The sequence below is a fragment of the Arctopsyche grandis genome, chromosome 8 (genome assembly GCF_051622035.1).
Source record: "Arctopsyche grandis isolate Sample6627 chromosome 8, ASM5162203v2, whole genome shotgun sequence".
NCBI lineage: Eukaryota > Metazoa > Arthropoda > Insecta > Trichoptera > Hydropsychidae > Arctopsyche > Arctopsyche grandis.
The window spans coordinates 24,179,161-24,202,589 of NC_135362.1; the positions used below are offsets into that span (position 1 = coordinate 24,179,161).

The 23,429-nt window shown below is 34.4% G+C and overlaps 1 protein-coding gene and 1 long non-coding RNA gene across 3 annotated transcripts in view; one reads left to right on the forward strand and one right to left on the reverse strand.

Moving 5' to 3' along the window:
* LOC143915453 (guanine nucleotide exchange factor DBS-like) overlaps positions 1 to 23,429 on the reverse strand; it is a 93,496-nt gene that overhangs the window by 11,220 nt on the left and 58,847 nt on the right. For both annotated transcript variants that reach the window (XM_077436113.1, XM_077436115.1), the window contains exons 12-13: positions 1,731 to 1,871; positions 354 to 539 (exon numbers count right to left, since the gene is read on the reverse strand). In XM_077436113.1, coding sequence (XP_077292239.1) covers positions 354 to 539; positions 1,731 to 1,871 — 327 coding nt within the window. The remainder of the gene's footprint in view (positions 1 to 353; positions 540 to 1,730; positions 1,872 to 23,429) is intronic.
* Positions 4,811 to 11,158, forward strand: LOC143915481 (uncharacterized). The gene is made up of 2 exons (XR_013260913.1): positions 4,811 to 6,454; positions 6,927 to 11,158. It is a non-coding gene; the product is annotated as an uncharacterized LOC143915481 (long non-coding RNA).

Consider the following 23,429-nt stretch of genomic DNA (forward strand, 5'->3'; position numbering starts at 1 on the left):
GATTTAACCAGCTTATTATACTTTTAAGTAGGACGCATTATCATTTTTTTTTGTGTTGTGAAGTCTTCCAAGTAAAAGCTCATAAAAGATCATGGAAAAATGAATATGTACATATATGATTACTCCGTAACAAGCGATCTCGCGCACGTCACTAAAATTTCGATCACGGAACATCTGGCACGCGAAATATTGTACCAAAAAGAACCTGATAAGAAGTGCCAGATATTCTGTATTCGCGATTTCTGTGGCATCGATAGTTGCAATGTGCGCAATAGTCCGTTTATCGTATATGTATATATAATACATAATCAACAGACAAGAAGGGATACAAAATATGTGAAAATTTAACTTACTTTCTGAACAAAACATAGAGCAACAAGTTCAGTAGTCGATATGCAATTTTCAATATCTTTCAAAAACACCTCCGAGTGAAACGTGAAGATTTCATCTAGATTACCGAAGAGTACATTCACTTTGTCGGTGAGTCCAGGTGGGATCAGAGCCGTATTATCCGGATTTTCCACTTCTTCTTTATAACCCTGAAACAATCAAAATTGAAAGATTAATACAATATAAGCCAATTGAATACTTAGTAGGTGATAAAATATTACAGAATCATCGGAGAGAGTGCTGAAGGCTTCAGTCCATTCCCGTAAACGATTATCATATAAATCGTATAAAGATTTCAAATCGTCTTTGCCGTTTTTATTAGTATAACTCTTCGGCTTATGAAGTTTGTGAGACGGTATGGGATCGGTATAAATGTTGCTTTTGGCCGATTGCCATTTCATATTAGAATAATCTCTATTGTTATATTTGGATAGTATTCGTTTGCAGGTCAGAGTTGAACTTGACGTTTTGGCATTCCAATCTGATGCTTTTTTAGTCTTGGCAAAGTTCGGCAAAGTGCTGTAGTGATCGCTCATTGTACTATTCCATTTGTTCATCTTTTTAGTATAGTCTTTAATCAAGGATGAGTATACATCGTCTGAATTCTTCCTGCAACACTTTTTAAGCGAGGAATAATGATCCGATTGTAAAGAGTTGCACGATGTTAAGTTTGGCAATGATGAATATAACAAATTGTTGTTTTTCAACGATCTAGTATAAATACTTTGTTTGAGCGTTGTCGTCGAAGATGGAATTGACTTCAGTGAGGATTTACAAGATTTATTTTGAAGGTGTGGAGCGTTGCACAACCGAGTACAGCATCCGACAAAAGGAGAACCGAACGTGACGTTGTCGTTTAAAAAGTGTTCAAAATTTAAATCAGAAACATTGACTTTGGCAATATCTTTATCACTGGCACACTTGTAACTTCCAAAGCACATGATTTTAGACTTGATCTTCGAACATCGTTTCTTTGTCGCACTGTAATCGAACAGTTTAACTTGGTTGGCGTAGTCACTGAACAGTGTCGATTCGGACGGGGTGCGTAAAAGTCTATTCTTTGTCCTCAATGCCTGCTTGAACTTTGTCAATCCACCGCATTCTGAATCCTCGTGCTGATCCATCCACTTGGAGCTTTTATCCAGACTGTATTTGCCATGTTTCATTTTGGTGCTTTCACCACGAGATCGTTGCACCGACTGACTAGAATTTGCCGATGCAATGTTTATCCGACACGCTCGGAAGGACGCCGTGGTCTGTTAACCGTATTAATAAGTAGATATCCGCGTTCGTCTCTAGAGCGTTCTTGATTTATTATAGATTATATAAAGTAAGGTTACCTTTAATATAGCGCCGAGTTCTTGGACGTAAGCTCGCTCGGTGTGGAGGAGTTCGGCGAGGACGTGGCCCCGCTTTGCTTTGCGTGCTTCACTGTCTTCGGTCGAAGTGGTTGAACTCTCTGAACTGGCCGATGTTTCCATCTGTAAAGATAAAAAAAGTGTTACAATTAATACAACGTACGGCTTTGATTCACATAAGAGAGAGATTATAGCAATTGGCCGGGGCATAGCATAGTAGTTGGCCACTTACATAGATCTCCAACTCAAAAGTAGTCATATTCCCATTGATAAACGTATCATTTTGGGCATATAAGATTCTCTCACTAAGTTCAAGTGGTCAACTACTATATACTACAGACCGGTCATTTACAATTCATTTCAATTTTATAATCAGTAAATTGTACATATGTTATAGATAGAATATGAAAGCTAGCTTTCGATAATAAATCATATGTAAATGGGACCAAAAATTTATTGATCATTCGATATGGAATATATTGACCTGGAAAGCAATTTGAGCTAGCTTAGTCTACCTTTTGCCTAATTAATTCTGTCATTAATTTTAATGCAAATTTTACTTAAAAAATAAAATCTTACTTATAGCATTATAAATAAATGGCATGGTTATTAAAAATATATATATACATATGTAACAAAAGTTAAATTCATAATATAATAAATCAGGAAAATAAGCAACATGTTGTTTATTTACAATAGTGTTTTAGTATGAAATTTAATAAGAGACAATTTTTGGCCAGTTGATATTGTAGGAATTGGGCATTTGAATTAAAGCCTAAAATTAAAATATTGCAGATTGCTATCAGTAAGAAGTGAGCAAGAGCACCATGGATTGCACACCAGGTACATATTATTTATTATATGTATATAAAATTTAGCATTAATATTGATCAGATTAAAAATAATTTAAAACCTCATAATATTTCTCTAATTAAAAATTGTATAAGCATATGAATTAAAATACAGGTAAATTAAATTTAAATAAAGAGGCAGAAACAAAATCCCCTTTACTTCATTATGATGAAATAATTTACTTTTTATTAGAAGCTGTCAAACTCAAATAGAAAGTCTCATCTGAACGATTATAACCACAATGTGAACTCTCTAATCGTCAAAAATTTCATCCGCAATAAAACACACGTTTTGCAATAAAAATATATTGAAAACGGACATGGTCACAGTCGGTCACCTTACGGCGCCATTATCAACTGTCATTTCAAACATCAAAATCAAAATGCCGGCAATTAGCAATAAATTACCATTCTAATACACATAACATAAACCCATATTGAAATTTGCACAATTGTAATTCGGCGCCGACAATTCGACTTTGAGGTTACGAATGCAAATTTAAAAAAAGTCGTTACAGGAGGTCGTAAACCGAGAGACAATACACGTGACAAAGGCGGCTCGTGAAACACACGAGTGAATAAACAATATTTTAATATTTAAAAACACAGTGGCGTGCCTTTTTTTCGAGCAAGGGAAACGCGTTAAAAAGGCGATATCCACATTTGAACACTTCGTATATGGGGTCGTCCATTTCACAATAATATAAAAATATACAATACAACCGAACGCCGACAAAAGGGGCGTTCAACTGCGGGCTCGCGTACCGACAGGGGTAACAAACGCCATTTACGTCCTAACGCGCACTTGGGAAGCGCTCCTGCAACTGGGGGACGCGACCCTTGTAATATTTACCACAAAACCCACAATATGAACTAAGTGTTGCGTCCTTAGAAGGCAAATACGATATCTCTACATTACCTAATTCATCGGAGCATCGTTTGAAAGATTACAAAAAATAATTTTTCATTTGTAACAATTACAAATGTAAAATTTCCCATTTGTGTTTTGCCCGTTAATATTTATTTCAACGGGTGATTTTGGACAGGAATCGACATGTAAAAATTTATAACTTTTGTACATTGCATTGCCAAAAAATGTGACGTTATTTTGAAAAGTTTAATGAAAATAGGAACAAAACTCAGAGAAATTTAATATTAATAGAAGTGTCCTTAGGTTAGGTGTTCTTTTGTTGTCAAGTGACATTCTGTCCACGGACAGATCTAAATAATTTTAGATGGGCAAGCGTCGGTAAAAATTGCACAATACATTCAAAAACACACAATAAACAACATCGGATACATTTTTATAAGTAAATTGATCCGATTGTATTCCGTGCGATGTAGCGTATTTATAGAGACGTACCGCGCAAAATTGACAACAATTATTTATTCGTAAGGGCCCCTCTATTATTATTACATCTCTCTGACAAAACTACATTAACCCTTTGAGTGCTGACGTCTTTTCCAACTAGAATTATTTAGAAATCCAATAGAAAGCAGGTATAAAAATTGTAGATAATCCATACAAACCCTAGATAACTACCGCCGAGGATTTCGAGTTTTGTAAAGGTGTGTTTAGACTCTCTAATATATCTTGCAACAATGTAAAATAAACAAAAGAAGTCTATTAATGACTGTATTTTTCCAAAACTAATTCCATCTTCTTCATTGTTGTTAAAATTTAATGCTTACAATCTAAAATATTCAGCAGCTAGGGATTTCCATCGGGAAATTCTGCTATGGTGATATATATTCAGAAATTCTGATGTAAACATGTCTTTATAAATGTTGACAAATTAATGACACTGATTACACGACCCATGTTCAATGAATTTTTTTTTGAATGCTAAGGCTTAGCGGGTAGTTTTCTTGTTTACTTAGTACATGCTCAAAATACAACGTTTATCGGCGTTTTTCAGGCCCATGGACTCGTTGGCAAAACGCCGATTGGCGTTGGTCAACATTCAAAGGGATAATGGCTCAATTTGGACAAAGCGTGGAGTTACGTATATTATTGTGTATCTTTGCGTTCTCAGCGTTATATTTTGATGTGGACGTTCCGCATTTTTGGCGGAACTCATTATAATTTATAATGTGAATGTAAAAATAAATTATGCAGTGTTAGTATTTGAATGGGCAAATTGCAAACAAGTCGTAAACCCAAATTTAATTAATTATGCGTTATAACTGTGTTTTTTTACTATATTTTTTGACGTGTCGTTGATGTGTCCGTTTGTTTGTATAACGACTTCCGTTGAGCGGTTTTTAGAGAAATTATGATAAAACGTTATTAAACAAGTCTTAGTTGATTCATCACGATAAAGATTATTGGGTAGTTTTGCGCAATGGTCCTAACCTTTGAGAGTATTATTTGTATTTGTATATATTATAAAATATGATGTATGGACACGAAATTTGGGAATTGATGTCAGAATGTTGTACAATGCACTCAAATAAGTATAGAGCGTTACATATTTCTTAAAAAAGTGAAAAAAATAATGGTATGGGAACAAGAAATAAGGTTAAATTTAAGATGTGTAAGGAATTAATATTAAAAACAATATTTTCAAACTATACACATTTAGTCTAAAAGTATAAAAAAGATTTAATCTAAATACACAGTTATTATTTTATTAATATTATATGCATTAGTAAACAACAGTAATGTAATTTTGAAGCATTTTTGAAATATGTGGGTAGGGTCTTTTTGTGTAATCCATACATGCATATTGCCAGCACTGATAAATAAGTATATCATTAATATCTATAATAGTGAAAGATTTATTATGTACAACTTGTTGCTACCATAATACGAATATGAAAGGGGTGCTTTCGTTAAATGTTGAGATGCTCTGGTAAGCAAGGTACAACGGCATTTTACCTTGAGACGCGAGGGGAGGGATCCCCAAAGACAGCTGGTCCACACAAGTGGTACAAAAAATAACAAGGGCAAAAAAAACGAACCGCTAAGAAAAGTTGGGTTAACACAATTTAATAAATCATATCCAATTACAATAAAATAACACAAATAGTAGCAAACATAGTATTTATGAAAATATTATGACGAAAGTATTATTAAGGATTACCGAAAAGGGATGGTAGAGGACCTTAGGAATGCGATGATGGCCTCTGGCCCAAAGCCGAAAACTAATCGTAATTTAGGAGTGCGCCAAACGGAGATTGATAGGTATTTTTTTTAGTCTCCATGCTCGACTAGGAATCACAAAAACTTTTTTTTGTGACCAACACACGACTCGACAAATGAAAAGGCGATTTCAAGAAATTTATATGAACGACTCGACTTTAGAGAGTCTTTAATTAATATTATGTATTAGATGTATTATGAACATTTATAAGGATTGTAAATAGGTTTTTGAGCTCTTTTTCCTATTATGCTTTAGATTAACATTAGAATAATATAATACTGTGATTACTAACCAAATTAAATTAAATTGTAAAATAGAAAATGATCAGTAGATCAGTAGCTATTAAAATAGATATAAGATGTATTGTGAACATAATTTCGTAATAATAAAAAGCATTTAAAAATCAAAAAAATATGAACGACAAATAATAAATAAAGCTCGAATAATGAAAGTGCACCAGTGTTGGCATTCCCATTTTTACTAACCTCTTATACGTTTTACATGGTTTTCGTTTGAGAAGTCATTTTTATATCTGTTATCTCTTCCGATCGTTTTCATACTTTTCCATATTGCTCATTTTTGAATATTATTGCCAGAAGTAGGCGTTCGGTCGTTGCTTTTCGCACAAAAAGTGATTCACTATTGTCAACCATGCTTTTTTGCTCTCTTGCATTGAACACTGATGGAGCGGTCTATTGTTATTTGAAAAGTACCCAACCAACGCCGAAGACTAATTACTGCTTCGAAATAAGGAATTACTGCGAAGACGAAATAAGGAAAATGTGTGGGTTGAGATGGATGAGAGTTGCGCAAAGCAGAAACGAGTGGAAGCGTTTTGGAAAGGACTTCATGCAGCAGTAGATGGTGAATGGTTGTAAATGATGATTATGATGAAGCCATAACTAAGAAAAGGCGGTCAGGATGCTTTTGCCCAGAAAAATCACTTCAATTTCTATTATCAACCTTTTTTTTTACTCTCTAACTTTGTAGAACAATAGTAATGGACAATAATTAACTCTTTTTCTTAGGAAATGAAAACTCCACCGCTGAAGACTAGTCATAACCAAATATCAACATTGGGACGATGGTTTTTGTACAAAAAATGGTTCACTATTGTCAACCATGCTATTTTACTTCCTTGCTTTGAACACTAATGGAGCGGTCTATTGTTATTTGAAAAGTACCCAACCAACGCCGAAGGCTAGTCATAACTCATAACATAATTAGTCGTCGGGTTAATTGCGAATAACAATAGACCATTCTATAATATAAGTGATCAAAGCAAGACAGCAAAAAGGCTGGTAAAAATGTTTTTTTTCTAAGAAATAAACAAAAATACCCTGATCCCTAGCCTAAGTCTAGTCATAAGTCATAACTATCCTTAAAAATTTAGTGGTTTCTAAATAATAAACAATACTTTTCTAGTAAGTTGCCGTAACCTTGGAGAAGAATTAAACAAAGAAACATGTTTGGAATCCAATATTTGGTTAAAATAATCTGATATAATAAATGATAATATGTTTACTACATAATTAGATTCAGTTTGTGAGATTTCCTGAGAATCCCTCACTAAACGACCAGCGGTGTTTTTTTTTTGTGGAAAGTTTCCTTTATTAACTTATTTTAAAATGAGTTTATTTTTGACCTCTGATAAGTATATAAATGTCATAATAAAACTGTATAGAAGATATACATATAATCAAAAGAAACTACTGCAGCTATTCTTCATATGAATCAAATTAGAATTAGTGATAAAAAAACTATAAAATTAAATCTGATGAACAAAAAAAAAAAAAGATAATAATTATTGAATTTATCGAGCGTAAGAAATATTTCGCCAATTGTGCGTACAATTAAATTACATATTAATTATTGTGTTTTACATTTTTTTGAAATGAATACGTACGCTTGTGCGCTTTAATTATTCGAGGGCTTCTCATAGTGCGTGAGAAAGTATACTGGCAATTAGTATAGAAAATGTCGTGTTGATTAATAACTACTACAGCAATATACCTACATATATAGTAAACATAGTAATAGACAAAATTTTGCTATTACGCACAATGCGTAATTAATTATTTATTACTACCAAACATTATTATTATATTAATTGAATAAATGCAAAACAAATTGAATCATAGCGGTGTGTACATATGTATATGTTATAGGGTCAAAATGTTTAGCTCGTTGCCGTGTAAAATCAAGTTTCGCCAATTAAATCACCCAAAATCCAATTAACCCGACGATGATTGACGAGCGGGTTAATCGAGTCGCTTCATTATACGGTGGTGGCCGGCACGATGTTTCCATTTGCACGATATTTAAAGACAGTAGTTTAGAAAGGCATGGCACAAATGGATAGCGCGCGCACTCGCCGACTTGATTTCGTTGATGTAAAAGTAAAAGTGACAAGTGATCGATGAAAACTTTCCAAGTTCGCCTTGAACTTTACCAAGCATATCAAGCTGATGGACCCATGCAAGGTCTATTCGTTCAAGTCACGACCTTCAACTATTGATCAGACAATATGTATGAAAATTGTCGAAAACAGATTTTACAAAAAGTTCTTGATTACGACTAAAACAATAGTATCCCTGATGCATGTGAGTAGCTGTGTAGTATTGTGTATCAAATTGAGAGGTAAATCACTCAATTTCGGTAGGGCAATTTGTTTCAGGCAATAAATCAATTACAAGACCAAATTGAATCAGACCTAGACATATTTACAATTGAACAAGCAATTGTTAACAAAAGGTTTGGACCATAATTAAGCTGAAACGTCTGGTATATTATTAAATATTAATTCCTTGAAAGACCTACTACCCAATAGTTTATTGTTATTAATATTAGCATTAACTTAAAATAATATAAATAGCGTCTGAATATAAAAAAAAACACACACAAAGTAAGGGCACAGACACAGAGTGGTACGCGGTACGTGTTTTTATTAAGATAATTTTGCACATGAAAAAAAAACGCTAGCACGCATGATCTATGCCAGGCTAAAACTCGCCCCTAGGGTGTTATCGTGTTATCGCTGATATATTTTCCTTGTATTGATATACATAGGTTTAAACAGTCATTTCCATATTTGAAGAAATGTAGGAGAAACTAGATAGTACGAATTAAAAATGACATAAGACAAGCATCGGCAACCTATTTTGGCTGCGGGTCAAAATTAACCAATAGGTATGTGATTATTAAGTAGATGTTTCGGGTCAGTGGATATTTTCATTTTAAAACAGTTTTTATTGAATAATTATGTAACGTAGAGATTATTTGACACCAAAAAGGCCTCAAGCGTATAAACGAGCCGTATACAAGAACCAATAAGGTCTTGCGACCAATCGACCAATAATCTATCTGTTCGGAGAGTATGGATATCAGAACATTTATACCCAATGGGTATAAATATTCGGCGGTTTTGATCCGTGCTTTATTCGGAGCTGTCAGGCAGACGGATCGAGAACAATAACTACCTCTACCACACTGTGCGTCTTTCACTCCGATCTCGGAAACTTCTCTACACGTCCACGCTACATTGGTGTCAGACAAATCTTAACGACAAGTGATGTCTTAACAAGTGAAGTCACTCGGTGACCCGCGGGTCATAGGTTGCCGATTGTTGAAATAATACACGTCCATTCACAGCTGGAGTTTACCTAGGCATGCCGTGCTGTACGATTAAATTCAAGCAGCACTTATTAAATTTGAAACGACACTCATATGAGTTACGTTACTTTACTAAAAACTCAAGTCGTGTTTATTTTATTTTATAAATAAAACATTAAAACACGTAGAGAAAGAATGCAATGGAAATTCCACTGATAATGTCCGACTGGAAAAAATCCCTCGACACGACCGTAAAGCTTTATTATCTCTGCGTGCTTTTTGAATTTCGAATTTTTTTCATAATAAATCTCGTCCAAAAGCGAAAGAAAGCCATACGTGCCGGGTCGGTCAGAATTCGCACTTGCGGATGAGACTTGTTCAGGATGGGAAAAGTTTAGGCAAAAAATATCAGAAAAAAAATGGGAACGATAAACCGTATCAAAGCGATAATTTGGAACATCGACAGCCGTGAACAATACTGCGGATCATCGATTAGCCTTACAACGGTTATAGCTGAAGAAGCCACCGTAATGATGATGAAAATGATGGACGTCCACGGAGATGCAGAACCAGTCAATCAGCGTGTAATAAAAAAGTAGACGACGACGAATGAGTCAAATGATTCGTTTCATTGAAAGGTTTAAATCATTGGGTCAGTTGTCGATGACTATTATCAAGATTAATAATTTTAATAAGTTCTAATTATTACTATGAAAAGGTAGAGAGACTAAGGGCGAAAACACAATGAGCGGTACGTGTTTTTTTATATACTTTTAAACATGCGAAAAAACGCAGCACCCCTAGCCCATATACACGATACAAAGTCCAAAAAATCACCCCCTGAAGTGTTTTTAGTGATATTTTATCCTTGCTTGACAGTGATCGATAGCGGTGAATCTCATATTTGAAGAAATGTAGGAGAAACTTGTCGGTTGCACATGGATATTCATACACGTGCAACTTCCCAAACATATGTATGAATCCTGCACGTGCAAGTACACCCGAATTTGGTTTGGGGAATACTCACAGCGAGTAGCCTCATACCACTCAGTGTGTTTTCCCCCTTAATCTGTGTGTAGGATCTTTCACTTCGGAACATTTCGTAGACGGAGATTTATCGGCAAGCTTGTCTGTAGACAACCTACGAAAAAATGAATGTATCAAAACTAAAATTTAGTTTAGGTTGGCCTACCAAAAGAGCAACGTTCAATACAAATTTTAGTGTGTGCATGTTTTCCTTCGAGTTTTCCGTTGTAAATGGATAATTTTTTATTAAATAAATTCAAAGTTTGTCCTCACAACATGTACTTCTTTAAGTTAAGTCAATTTTATGATGCAAGAAAGGGTCAATCAAAGTCGATGGCTATTTTTAGACCTATTTTAAATTCAGCAACGGAATATCGAATTGTCGATCGACTCCATACGTGTGCCGGCTATAAATGGACGTATACGGAAGTGAAAATGTTAATTATGTCCATTTAAAAAACCATTTTCATCTGCCGAACGCTTGTAGTATCAATAAAAAAAATTATTGCCGCACTATCTTATAAGGTCAGAGTGTGCAAACTGGTTTTTATATCTCCTTTGGGTCGTCGAGATCCAAAAATACACAGCAGTGTCATCGTCCCTTTCGAATCCTGTTCCATATGTTAAGTTTATTTACTTTTTGTCTTCAACGCATGTTGAATTTTTATGTGGCGGTTTGAGTCTAAAGAAATACAATGTATGTAATGTAAGAAAGAAAGTCTTCAGCTATAACATCTGAAGCATTCGTGTGAAGCCAATACTATAAGTACTATCAAAATATATGTATATAGTTAATATATGTAGTTACATAACTTTAAACTATGAAGCTGTATTTTAAAAAGGACATAGGAGTTTGAGCAGAAAAACTAAATGAGGATTCTAAGAGAAATGTATAGACTGATCTAGCTGATCTACATACAGCAGTTACTTTTAGATTCTAATAGTTTCAGATATAACTAAAAAGGAAAACTAAAACAAAATGTTGATTTATTAACTAAATTAGTGAGATTTGTGTGTTTTTAAAAGCAAATTTGCAGAAAAATGTCACTAGTCAATACTAGCTGGTCAAAGTTTTGCAGTCAACGTTTCTAAAGTCAATGTTCAAGGAATGAGATATCTCAAGGGAGGAACAAGACGGGATCAAATACATACCACAATTTAAAAATCGATGTATTTCAATTAGAGAAAATTGAGAAAAGGTTGCTGAGACAGAACTTTATCGACTGAGATGGAGATTAGTTCAATCTGTAAACTCTAGTGGGAGTACACAATATATTTACCTGGATTTACATACATAGTTGGAACTTTTACTCATATTATGTAGATACATAAATAAATATATAACATTATTTCAAATTAAATTGAACACACTAGGATAAACACAACAGTTATTAATTACTTCGGTAAGACTGCTTTTCACTAACAACTGATATATTATTTTTTCGTCAGTATATTGTTTCAATTCAGTGGGCAATAACTGTGTATATGCTGGCCAACAATTGTAGCATTCTTCCAAATTTGTTTTGTTTTCAATAAGAATTGTATTGTTGCAACATAAAAGCAAGCATTTTATTATACGCAACATTAGTTATTTACAAAAACTGCACTACATAAAATAGTAAATGCGGTCAAAGTCATAAGTGTTTGAAAAGATACGCAACCGCGTTCATATATTACTTTTACGATTAGGAACAATAGAGTGGGTTCTAAAGAACAAATGCACGTTTGAATGCGCGACTTTTTGTTGTTTTTCTTTTCCGTCGTAAAAAATAACAAAACTATGTCAAACGTATAGTTTCTGCACGAGCGAAATGTGACATAATTTTGCGTGAAAAAATTACAACACCATATATAATATAATAATAATTCAACTCGGCAATTGCAATCACACTACTTCCCTACATTTAAACGAATGCATTTTGTTCCACAAAAGATGTTAATAATACCCGAAACAGTTAGCCCATCAGTGCTCACAAAAAACGATTAAATGACTTACTTTTCCCATTGTAATTACGATTACACTGAAATTTGAATCGGAAACGCTTTGCCTTTTTTACCACGAGAAACTTACAATCCGTACAATCGATTACATTGTATTTTAGGGTAGGGAACTGCGTGGAAATTCGTGAAAATCGATGCGTTTCAGTGAAAGTGCACGCGATGCATCAGTGCGTGTGAAAATTGCACTGATTGTCTGTCTCTTTTTTTTTTAATACATGTGCACTTTAAACACATGTAACAATTTCTTTGAATGATTGTATATCTCATTAGTATTATACGTATATACATACGTATATTGATTTTATTTAGTTCCATGAGTGTCCACGTTCGTAATTGTTATAAAACGTACATTAATTTCATAAATATAATTTGACCATGGATTCATGAAAAAATTGGTATCAAATTAACCTTCTCAAAAGACTTTCTCATTGAAAAATCAAAATTGACAAGGACGTTATGGGCGAAAACACACTGAGTGGTACGTGTTTTTTTTTTTTGGATATACATACATACGTACAGTCCCAAAAATCAACCCTTGGAGTGTTTCCGGTGATATTTCGGTTATACAGCGATCGATAACGGCGAATCACACATTTGAAGAAATGCATCAGAAATCTGTCGGTTGCATATGGATATGCATACATGTGCGACCTCCCAAACATATGCATTCTGCACGTGCAACTACGCCCGAATTCAGTTTGGGGAACACCCACTGTTTGAGGTCACGGAACATCCACTTTTTACAAGCTAGGACCGTGACGTCCCATAGGGCCGGGCCGCACCGCTCAACTCGCGAACAACTTGGTTGAGGGCGACCAGACCAATGCATGCAGGTAGATGGGACATGCCACACTCGTCAACTTGTTTGTCGCACACATTTCCATACATTTTTTCGTGTCGCGCAACAAGTCGGCCGACAAAGTTGCACGGTGCGGTCCGGCCCTTAGTGTGGTTTCGCCCTAAATCATCGTTATATGGGAAGGATTGTGAAATTCCCTGACAGTGTTTTTAAAGAGTACGTAGTTAGAAAGAAAACATTTTACGTAGAAACACATTTACCATTGAAAGTATCAGTGTAATCGACGTTTAACCATCTTCATGTCCATAGCATAATAAAACTTCTACAAATTTCCTCATGGCAAGAACACACACAAAAAATCGGCACGGGACGTGTTCGTGGTTTCCAGCTGTGATGGGGGTATCTTCATGTCAATTTAAATTCGTACGGTAAAATATCAAGTGTTTGCCAAGGATTGCGACGGTAAAGATTAGGCGTACTTGCGGTTTTTATGTGGGAATATATAGTTGAACTTTATTTTTAATCGTATTTACTAAGTAGACAGAACTTTATTTGAAATATTTTTAACTTAAAAAAATAGATACTATTCACTTGATACACCTTGTACACTTGTTTTATTTTCAATACTGATACGTCAAATATCACGTTAAATATACTTGTTTACTTTATTTTCAATACTGATACGTCAAATATCACGCGCTTAAATCTAAAAAAAATATCTTCGAAACCTGGGTTAAAATTTGTGGTTATATTAAATAAATGTTATGCTTAGTATTATGTTAATGCATTGTCAACAATCTTATTAACGTTGATTAAAAGCGAATGAAGCAGATTTGATTCATCACTGATATTACGAGTGGTCTCGTATTAACTGGGTTCAAATGTGTACACATAGTCGATTCCTCCGAACCAATCGATGCAGCGATCAGCTTTAACTGTTTGCCTAGTGGTTACTTTCAAAACTGTATACTGCATATTGAATCTCGGAAACAGGACTGACTAGGGAAGTTCACCAGGTTGGCGATACTTTGCAAAGCCGCTACTCCGACCTTGACTATGAACTAGGTATTTATGTAATACGAAACGTGCTTATCCTGACCTGCTAACAGTTCTGCTAGCGGTTCTACTAATCCAGAGACGAGATCTGTAGGAGCCGCCAGTTGCATCACGGAAGGACACTGGGTCGTATCTATTAATTATGATTCAACTAACGGTCCCATCCAAGTATCCACATTCCTAACTACATATTACTATTACTACTTCGATGAATATTACAACATGGCCATAAAGTGTACTGATTCATAGCTCATGCCAAAGCTTGAACAATTCAAATGGGTAGGTATACCAAGTTATGATTGTATGTATGAATTTGAGTCTGTGATATTCACAGAATTCTTCATATTCTCATATGTTGGTTCAATCCTCAGTAGAAGCTGATGTTACCGATTTTTCTTACTCTCCCTATAATACGGTAGATATGTAGGTTCTGTGGTATGAGAAAAAGTTTTATAAGAGGGACTCACATAGATTGAATGATCAACCTGTTTTTTTAATTTATTTACGTATGTATGAGGGATTTCTCGTGCTTCAGATCCTCAGATACTAGCTCTTTCCCTCGGTTTACTTTCTGCCTCAGTTTATACATCTAATATATAATTTCGAAAGAGACTTTGTATGTAACTATGTAAGGTTTGGGTGGGAGCATCGAAAACAAATCAAAGTTTCTATGACGACGATTTTTTTCGATTCAAATAAATTTAATAAAAAAACAAATCAATGTTTACTATTAGATTATTTTACCATGTTTAAGCTGTTTATAGTATTAAAAATACCGAGCGAAGCCGGGTAAAACCACTAGTATACAATATTTCATAGATAGGAATGATATAAAATGAGGAAAAGATAAACTTTTTATAAAAGTTATAAGGAGGAAGCGTGTTATAGGGGGGGGGGGGGGGGAGTAGGTTTAATTTAAAACTGTTTTATGCACAATTTTCCCTCTTTTCAAAAAAAGTATGTGCCTGGAAGCTATTGAAAAATACTGCACTATCAGGATCTATACATAAACAGATTCTCCTCTCAAAATCATTGCCCCTACCCAAGACTTTTTTGTATACGATTCTCACGTTGCAACGCTCTACGTATGATACGCAACATTTATCGTTCGTATTTTATATACGACGACTAACTAGAGACAAACGTGTAATTAAAATCAAAATGTCAGCATGGAAACTCATAATATAATAGGTTATGCAATTATTCCATTGCACAATTGACTACCTTTTTTTAATTATTCGCTTGCTTGTCTTTGCCATTATTTATTGTCTACCAATTTCACGAGATCAACGAACCGACCGCCAAGTCTCCGATTTCCTTCTATTGTTCCAGATGCGATTCTCCTGTCTGTTTTTTCCTACTTCTTTTTGTTTCGTGTATCTGTCTTATTTACACACGTAGGCCGTTGTTCTTCGACGCGATGGAATTTCTCCCGTTCTTCGTATATAAATACCGATGGCAATCGTCTCGATTCAATTATGGTTACATTTCTTCAACGTGGGGGGGAAGAAGGTCTAGCAGTGAAATTACGCCATAATTATCTCCAGTTTCCCACCCGTCGTCGACAATGGATGGTCGCCGTATGTACGTTTTTGTTCTAAAAAGCGAAACTGCGAAGTCTCCACATCTTTTGACTCTTAGAAAGTTCGCTCAAGATACGAAAATGGAAACTGATCAATAAATCGAACGATAGTGACTCGCCTGCTTCTATTATTATTTACACATTTCTAGAGACGTATGTATGTACATACATACATACATATGTACATATGTGTCAATGAAAATTGATTCTATCGCAGATCGTATGCTGTGTTAGAAAACAATTATTTATGATTGGAAAACTAATATGTTAGTTTTATGCAATTTCTATGATAATGGTCGTTGCTGTAATACAGCTCAAGCTGAAGAGATTAATCGGGCTATACTAGCAACTAGCTCGTTGACCATACTGGTGACCAAATAAAAATAGCAGGAGGGCTGCAGCCCCGCAGCCCCTATGGACAGCAAAATACCATGCATTTTACTATACTTGGGAGGTTGCAGCCCCCGCAACTTATATGGCCGACCCACCACTGGTAGTAGGTCTTTCAAAGACTCAAAATATTATAGGTATGCAAGTACAGAAAGGTAATGTTGAAAGTTGAAGATGAAGTGAATTTCTAAATGTATTAAGTTGTCGAACCATTTGTCTTACCAATATATCGATCATATGTAAGTGATCAACATTACCAGCAGCATAGGTCGGTGGTTGCGTTAATGCTAACCTCCGAGAGGTTCCCGAATTCACCATTATTTGAATATGATTACAAAATTTATAATCTATGAATTATGTAAAAAATTTTATATCATACATAGGTGTCACTCGGGGCAGCTTGAAATGGCATCATGGGAAAAATATAAAATTGGGTCTATGCCACCTTTCCCAAGTATTAAAAAAACAAAAACCAGTAGGCACATGTATACTATTTAAAATATTAAATAATATATGTACATGAGACCTATGGCTCGATTGTGGTCAAGACATTTTTATACCTTTTCGTCAACAATTTGTTAATCTGATTTTTTTTCTTCAATATGACCTTAAAAATTGCATTTTTCAAAGGAATCTATAAATATTATCCTAAAAATTGGGTCAATTTATCTATTAATATAAAGATTTTCATCCCATATGTGGGACCGTTATTTTTATAGTTATACATAGTTCGTTTGAACTTTAATCTTAGTATGAGTTCACTTCCTTTGTAAATACAATAAACAGAAACATTTTAAATTGAACGTCTCTCACGAATATCTCTTGCCTTTGATACAGACGAACAATTGAGTTAAATAGTAACTAACTAACGAGTGAAATATTTGAGCATATCTAAAAGTGTCATCGTGAAGCTGTGTGAATCTCATTTTTATTTGAATGTCGCATTGTGATCGCCGACTGTATAATTTTCCATCATTTTTCATGAGTCCAAGATGACTGAAATGTGTAGAGATTGATTGCTATGAATTTGTTCGTTCCTTATATGTAAAATCCGTTACATATTGCTCCTATGTACATACATACACGATGTAATAAAGAGGTGCCATAAAAAATTACAGCGATTGTAATGTAACATAAATTTGAATTAGTCATCTTTAAATTACGTATAATGGTACCTTTGGATAGGCGTACTTAAGTAATCTAACGGTACTGTGCAGTTCTAGAAATGATCTTCTGGGCCTCACTGTCGTAAACTCGTAACCAATTTGGTCTCCGAAGTTGAATAAATTTAAAATAAAGAATATATGTATGTAGACGTATGAAAATGTTGGAACTTTCTTTTATATACAAACTTTAATTTCAAGAAATCATTTCTAATCAACATTGAGTTGACATGTTAGAATTCGTTCACAGAAATTTCATCTTTTTGCATAATATAGGCAAATTGGACTCAAACCAACAGCCACAACATACACTGCGAGTTGCACTAGTATAATAAACGTAAACACTGTTTGTCCAAAACTTACGATAGATAGGCAATAAGTTGGATTTACTTTGATTTATCATGTTTTCAGAAATGATACCATCACATATTCGCAATATTGAGTCTATGCAAAGAGATTTTATTCTTAACAACCATCAGATGTATCCTAAAATCATGCATACCTATGTACTTCAATGGACATAAAAACATTGTCACGATCTTGGGAAGCTTTTAATTTTTTTCCCTTAAATTTAACTTATATTTTTCCCATGATATCATTAACTATGCAGAGCCGGCTCAAAAGTGCAGCAGACTAGGCATGTGCCTAGTCTGCTGCACCTTTGCACTATAGACAAGGGGCGCTGCAGGTCACCCCAATTTTTATTTTTTTGATTATTAAATAAAAATAATAATTTGGCTTTCTTTGACCATATAAAACATTTTATATTCAACTTAATTTTTCTACAATACTGATTTTAGAATATAATTTACGTAACATATAAGTAATAATACTGATTGTAAAATATAATTTACGACGAACGCGGGAAGTTGACTGTCAAATATCAACGATTCACGAATAAAACTCGTAAAACAACAAACTGTAATTTGTAAACTGTAATACTGCTGATGTATGTACATATGTATATATAAATATTTATCAGGGATAGATTTGCTTCATGAAATTGAATATCTTAACCAATCATATTCGAAAGAAGAAATGTCACTATATAAAATTTTTCAATTCATTGTTGAATATAAATTAATGTCTTCATTACCGAATTTATTCGTAATCCCTATTTCATTTCATATTATTCATTGTTTTTGTCTTAATATATTTTTCTTCAACATAAAATTTAACGACCTTTCATGAAATTTATTGCATTAAAATTTAAGGGAGGGGAGGGGCGCTGAAACCATTAAATTTGGCATTAAACTTGTACATATATAAATTTTTGAAATCATATTTAAATAGTGGTGACATAATGGGTTGTAAATTTGATGAGGAACCGTTTCAACAATGAAATCAGATAAATTGGCAAACTCTGATAAGAAACGATCGATCTGGAATCACAAATATCCAAGTCTGACCAGTAGCACTATGGAAATACTCAGAATAAATTATTTTCAATCACGGTCAACCTAGCGCTTGAACTCGGAAACCTCTCTGAGATTAGCATTAACGCAACCATCGAGCTATATGTAATGCTGGCTGTTTTAAATGTATACTCGGCGTCACCCAGTTTAAATAAAATATTATTAATGTGAGATTTTTTAACATATATTGTGAATATAACTTTAGTATTTAAAAACGTGTTATTATATACTCAGCGTATATGCTCCAACGTTTAAAATAAATCGATGGGATTATTCTTATCGTAGGCCATTGAAACGCAAACCCATTGAAATATGAGGCTTCCGAGACACCCACCGTGAAAGTTTATTTCCATACAAAGAAATATTACGTGATTCATTCGCTTTTTTCGTCTCTGCGAGACGCGCTCCAGTATTCCAGTTTAGCCGCACATCACCTGTGTTTATTTACTCGTTACGAATCATACGACCTACCGCATCATCGCATGTGATACACATCGAAAAGTATGCACAAAAAGGCCTCGTTCGTGACTTTCACGAGAGCTTGAGTTCGCAGACGATGATCTTATCTAAATTGGCGTGGAGAGTCGGGTCCAAAATTGAAAACTGGGTACCATTTTGGCGCGCGGTGGAAGAATACCGACCGATTGACTACTCGTTTGTTTATTTATTATTGGGTCATGGTGTGTTTACGTGTGTAATTTTGTGCTTATATGCCTCGTCAATGTCGCACCAGTTGATTGCATGTATGTACATATATGTAAGTAAGCACGATCCAAGTTACCCAAGATGTGTGAATATTAAGTTTGAAACATTGAAAAGTGTGACTCACATCTCAAAGCAATAGCAAGTGGCGACAAATCAAAGCTGAATCGCATGATGTAAACCCAACGAGGTGTTTTCATATACACAGGGCCGACTCAAAGGCATGTACAGCAGACTAAGCACATGCCTAGGGCGTTGAGAGGCGCCCCCATCTTTCTTTTTTTGAATTTATTAAATAAAATAAAAAAATTGGCTTTCTTTGAACTTCTATATCCAACTTAATTTTTTGACTCGAAGTAACAATACTGATTGTAATATATTGTAATTTACGAGAAACGCAGGAAGTCGACTGTCAAATATCAACGACTCTCGAATGTAACTTGTAAAACAGCAAACTGTCGTCGGTACAAATGGTAATTTGGACTTGTATTTTATATAAAATAACACTGAAACATAAATAAAAATTTAAATAGAGGGAGCTGTTGTATTGCATTTTCAGTCAGCATTAATATATTACAGTGCTAAACATCATATATATAATATCACTATTCTGTCTGTGTGTCTGTCTGAGATAACGCTCGCCGTACTATAATAGTCGTTTCAATTCGACATACATATGTACGTCACAGCTATACCACTGCCAAAACGTATATGCGAATACAATAACAAAATAAATAATTTCTATATATATATATACTATTTCCTACTAATGTTTCCTCTTGGCAGAGAATTTACCGCCATCCATTGAAAATTTATTTAATTAATTAATTTTTCAATTGATGTTTTAGATTGTTTACATGTAGGTAGGTAGGTAGTTTTTACCATTTTTACAAACCTCCTTTACGTTTTTTCTTCATATTAATATTAAATATAAATATAAATATTAAATTAAATATATTTAAAGGGTATTTCAAAAAAATTCGACTGCGTGGGGACCGAACACATGACCGACGACACATTTCTTTTATTTATTTTTTATTTAATAACTTAATATGCCAACACCCATGCGATGATATGTCATCGGGTACAACACTAGTACATACATTTATACATATACATACACATATCAGAGATGGATTTGCTTCACGAAATTAAATATATTAACCAATCATATTCGAAAGAAGAAATGTCACTCTATAAAATTCTTCAATTCATTGTTGAATACAAATGAACTCTTCATTATCGAATTTATTCACAGTTATCCGTATTTTATTCATTTTTATACAGAAAACGTGCCTATTTTCAATAAAAAATTTAAATTTAATTTTTTGTTTTGGTTTTAATATATTTTTCTTCAACATTTAAAGAACTTTCATGAAATTTATTGTTTAAAAAATTAAGGCGGGGAGACGCTGAAACCAATCTGCCTAGGGACGCCATATACCTTGGGCCGTGCCTGCATATACAGAGTCCTTTGCTGCGCCAGGCTTTAACTTAGACACAGATCGAGTATACAACAACCCAAAATTGAGTAAAGATAGATAGATCACCTTGTCACTGCAGACGCACACATAATCCGGATTGCAGTAGGAGCAGTCGCATTCTGCACAGTCGTTCCAGTAGATCTCCCCATTGCATCCGACGAGGCGGGCGGGCGAAGGGCGCTGCCCGCCCACTTCCACCCACACGGACTTGCTCATCCGAACATGCACTCGGAAAAGATCATCCAAGGCAAAAAGTGAACCTTTTCCAATCTTAAAGTCGCGACACAAGAATCAAAACACAGCACACACATTCACCAAAGTTTACACGTCGAAAACCGGATGGATCTAAAGAGCATAATATCGCGTCTTTAGAACGCAATACTGATAACTCCACAACACATACCTGTTTAGGGCAAAGGTTTAAATATGAATACTTTGGAAAGACAGCATAGCCAATGGACCCAATTTTACATTTTCCCATTATGCTATTTATCTTTGGGTTGCCCCTGAGCAACATGTATGGTATACTTTTACACATGTACATATATGTATGTCACAGTGAAATAATATTTAAGTGAATATATATAGTTTGAAATCATATTCAAATAATAATGACCGAGGGAAGGATGGTTTTTGCCAATTTGACAAGGAACCGTTTCAAGTATAAAAACGGATAAGTTGGAAAAAACAAACTCTTGATATGAAACGATCGACTTGAAGTCACAAATATCCAAGTATGACCAGCAGCACTACAGAAATACTCTGAATAAAATCTTTTCAATCGAGGTCGACCCACAGGATCGAACCCGGCAACCCCTCGGTTGTTAGCATTAACGCATCAAGCTATGCTGTTGCACAAAAGAGGTCACTATTTTTAGAAAAACCATGTCTTGGTTTGTAAACTAATGGAAAGATATATTGTTATTTGTAAAAGTAACTACGACTAGCCGCTTTTCACTGATAAGGCTTGTGCTAGCAAGTATTAAATAATGTGTTGAACTTTTAAATTTGGGATGATAACGTTTGAAAGTGATTTCAAGCTGTTACAATTTGATAAAATATACTTATTCAACAGAAAATTCTCAATTGAGATCGAGCGATTTGTCTATCGATGTGTCCCTTGTCAGGGTCGGTCGTTGCTACGAAAAGTTTCGTAGACAGCAATTTATCAGCTGATTGATTGGGCCGCTTAAGTTCCTTTGACTTTTATTTTCTATTAGTATTTTTCCAGTTGATAATGCAATGGGTGGTTTTGGATACGTGATTTTTAATTCAAGGTAAAACTTTTGTAGATTGTATTAAAAAACAAAATGATACGTTATTTTGAAATGTTTCTAATAGAATATGAAAACAAGAACAAAACTGCATTAATATCTGAATCGAGCTAAATTGTGGAGTAATTGTATTTGTACTCTAAGGACGCGATATATTATTGGGTACCAATTGAAATAGAAATCAGACGGTAATATACATACGTACATACACAGTTGTACAATTAAAATAACCGTGCATACACATAGCGCGCTATGCCAGAGAACGAGAACATCTAACGACTTTTGCGCGGAAAACTGAACCTGGGACGATTTCACCTTCGGTCTCTACAGTAACCAACTTGTGGGTTTCAAACGTAAACACGTGTTCCATTGTGTTCAAGGCGCACGTTTTCACCGTCCTTTTCAAAAGTGGATCTAAACGTGCTCGTCCTATACTGGAGAGGACCCACTTTCGGAACAATCACTTGTCAATGTGGTGGATCACTTTGTCCTGGTTTCCCATGTGTGTATGTATGATGTTTACAATTGAGGACTCATTTGAGGAAAATTCGGAGTGAGATTTACGTCACATGCACAAAATGACTAGAGCTCAATTGAATATTTATCAAATTTACTAGATTAGTACTTATCCAAGTCAATATGTTTCAGATTGAAACATTTATGCTACGCTAACGACTAAGACCCAGCTATCTAACCGAAAATTTGGTAATTTCCCCAATGAGTATATTGAATAGTTCTAGCACTACTCAGAAGAGATTGAGGTACAAATAGTCAGGATTTGGAACAGATGAGTCTCGACTTTGAATGTACAAAATATTATTGTCGAAATATATTTTAATATCTATAAAAACAATGCTTTTAAAAAAAGATTAAAAAATAAAAACAGTTCCGTTTTTTGTAACCTAGTATGAGTAATAAAGAGCATGCATACTATTATAATAATAGAGTCAATACTTGTTTTACACATGAAAGGGGGCGTTTATAGAAAGCAAGTAAGATTCAAACCCGTTCAAAGATTGACAAGGTTGTTTAAAAAAATTAAGACTAGAAATGAACAAGTATTGTTTTTTGTCTGTAATGACTTATGGATGTGAAATTTTAGCATTGAACGCTAAAAAAGTGTGGAATGTAGTATGCTCGGTATAACGAGAAGATACAGGAAGTTACAGCATAGCCCATA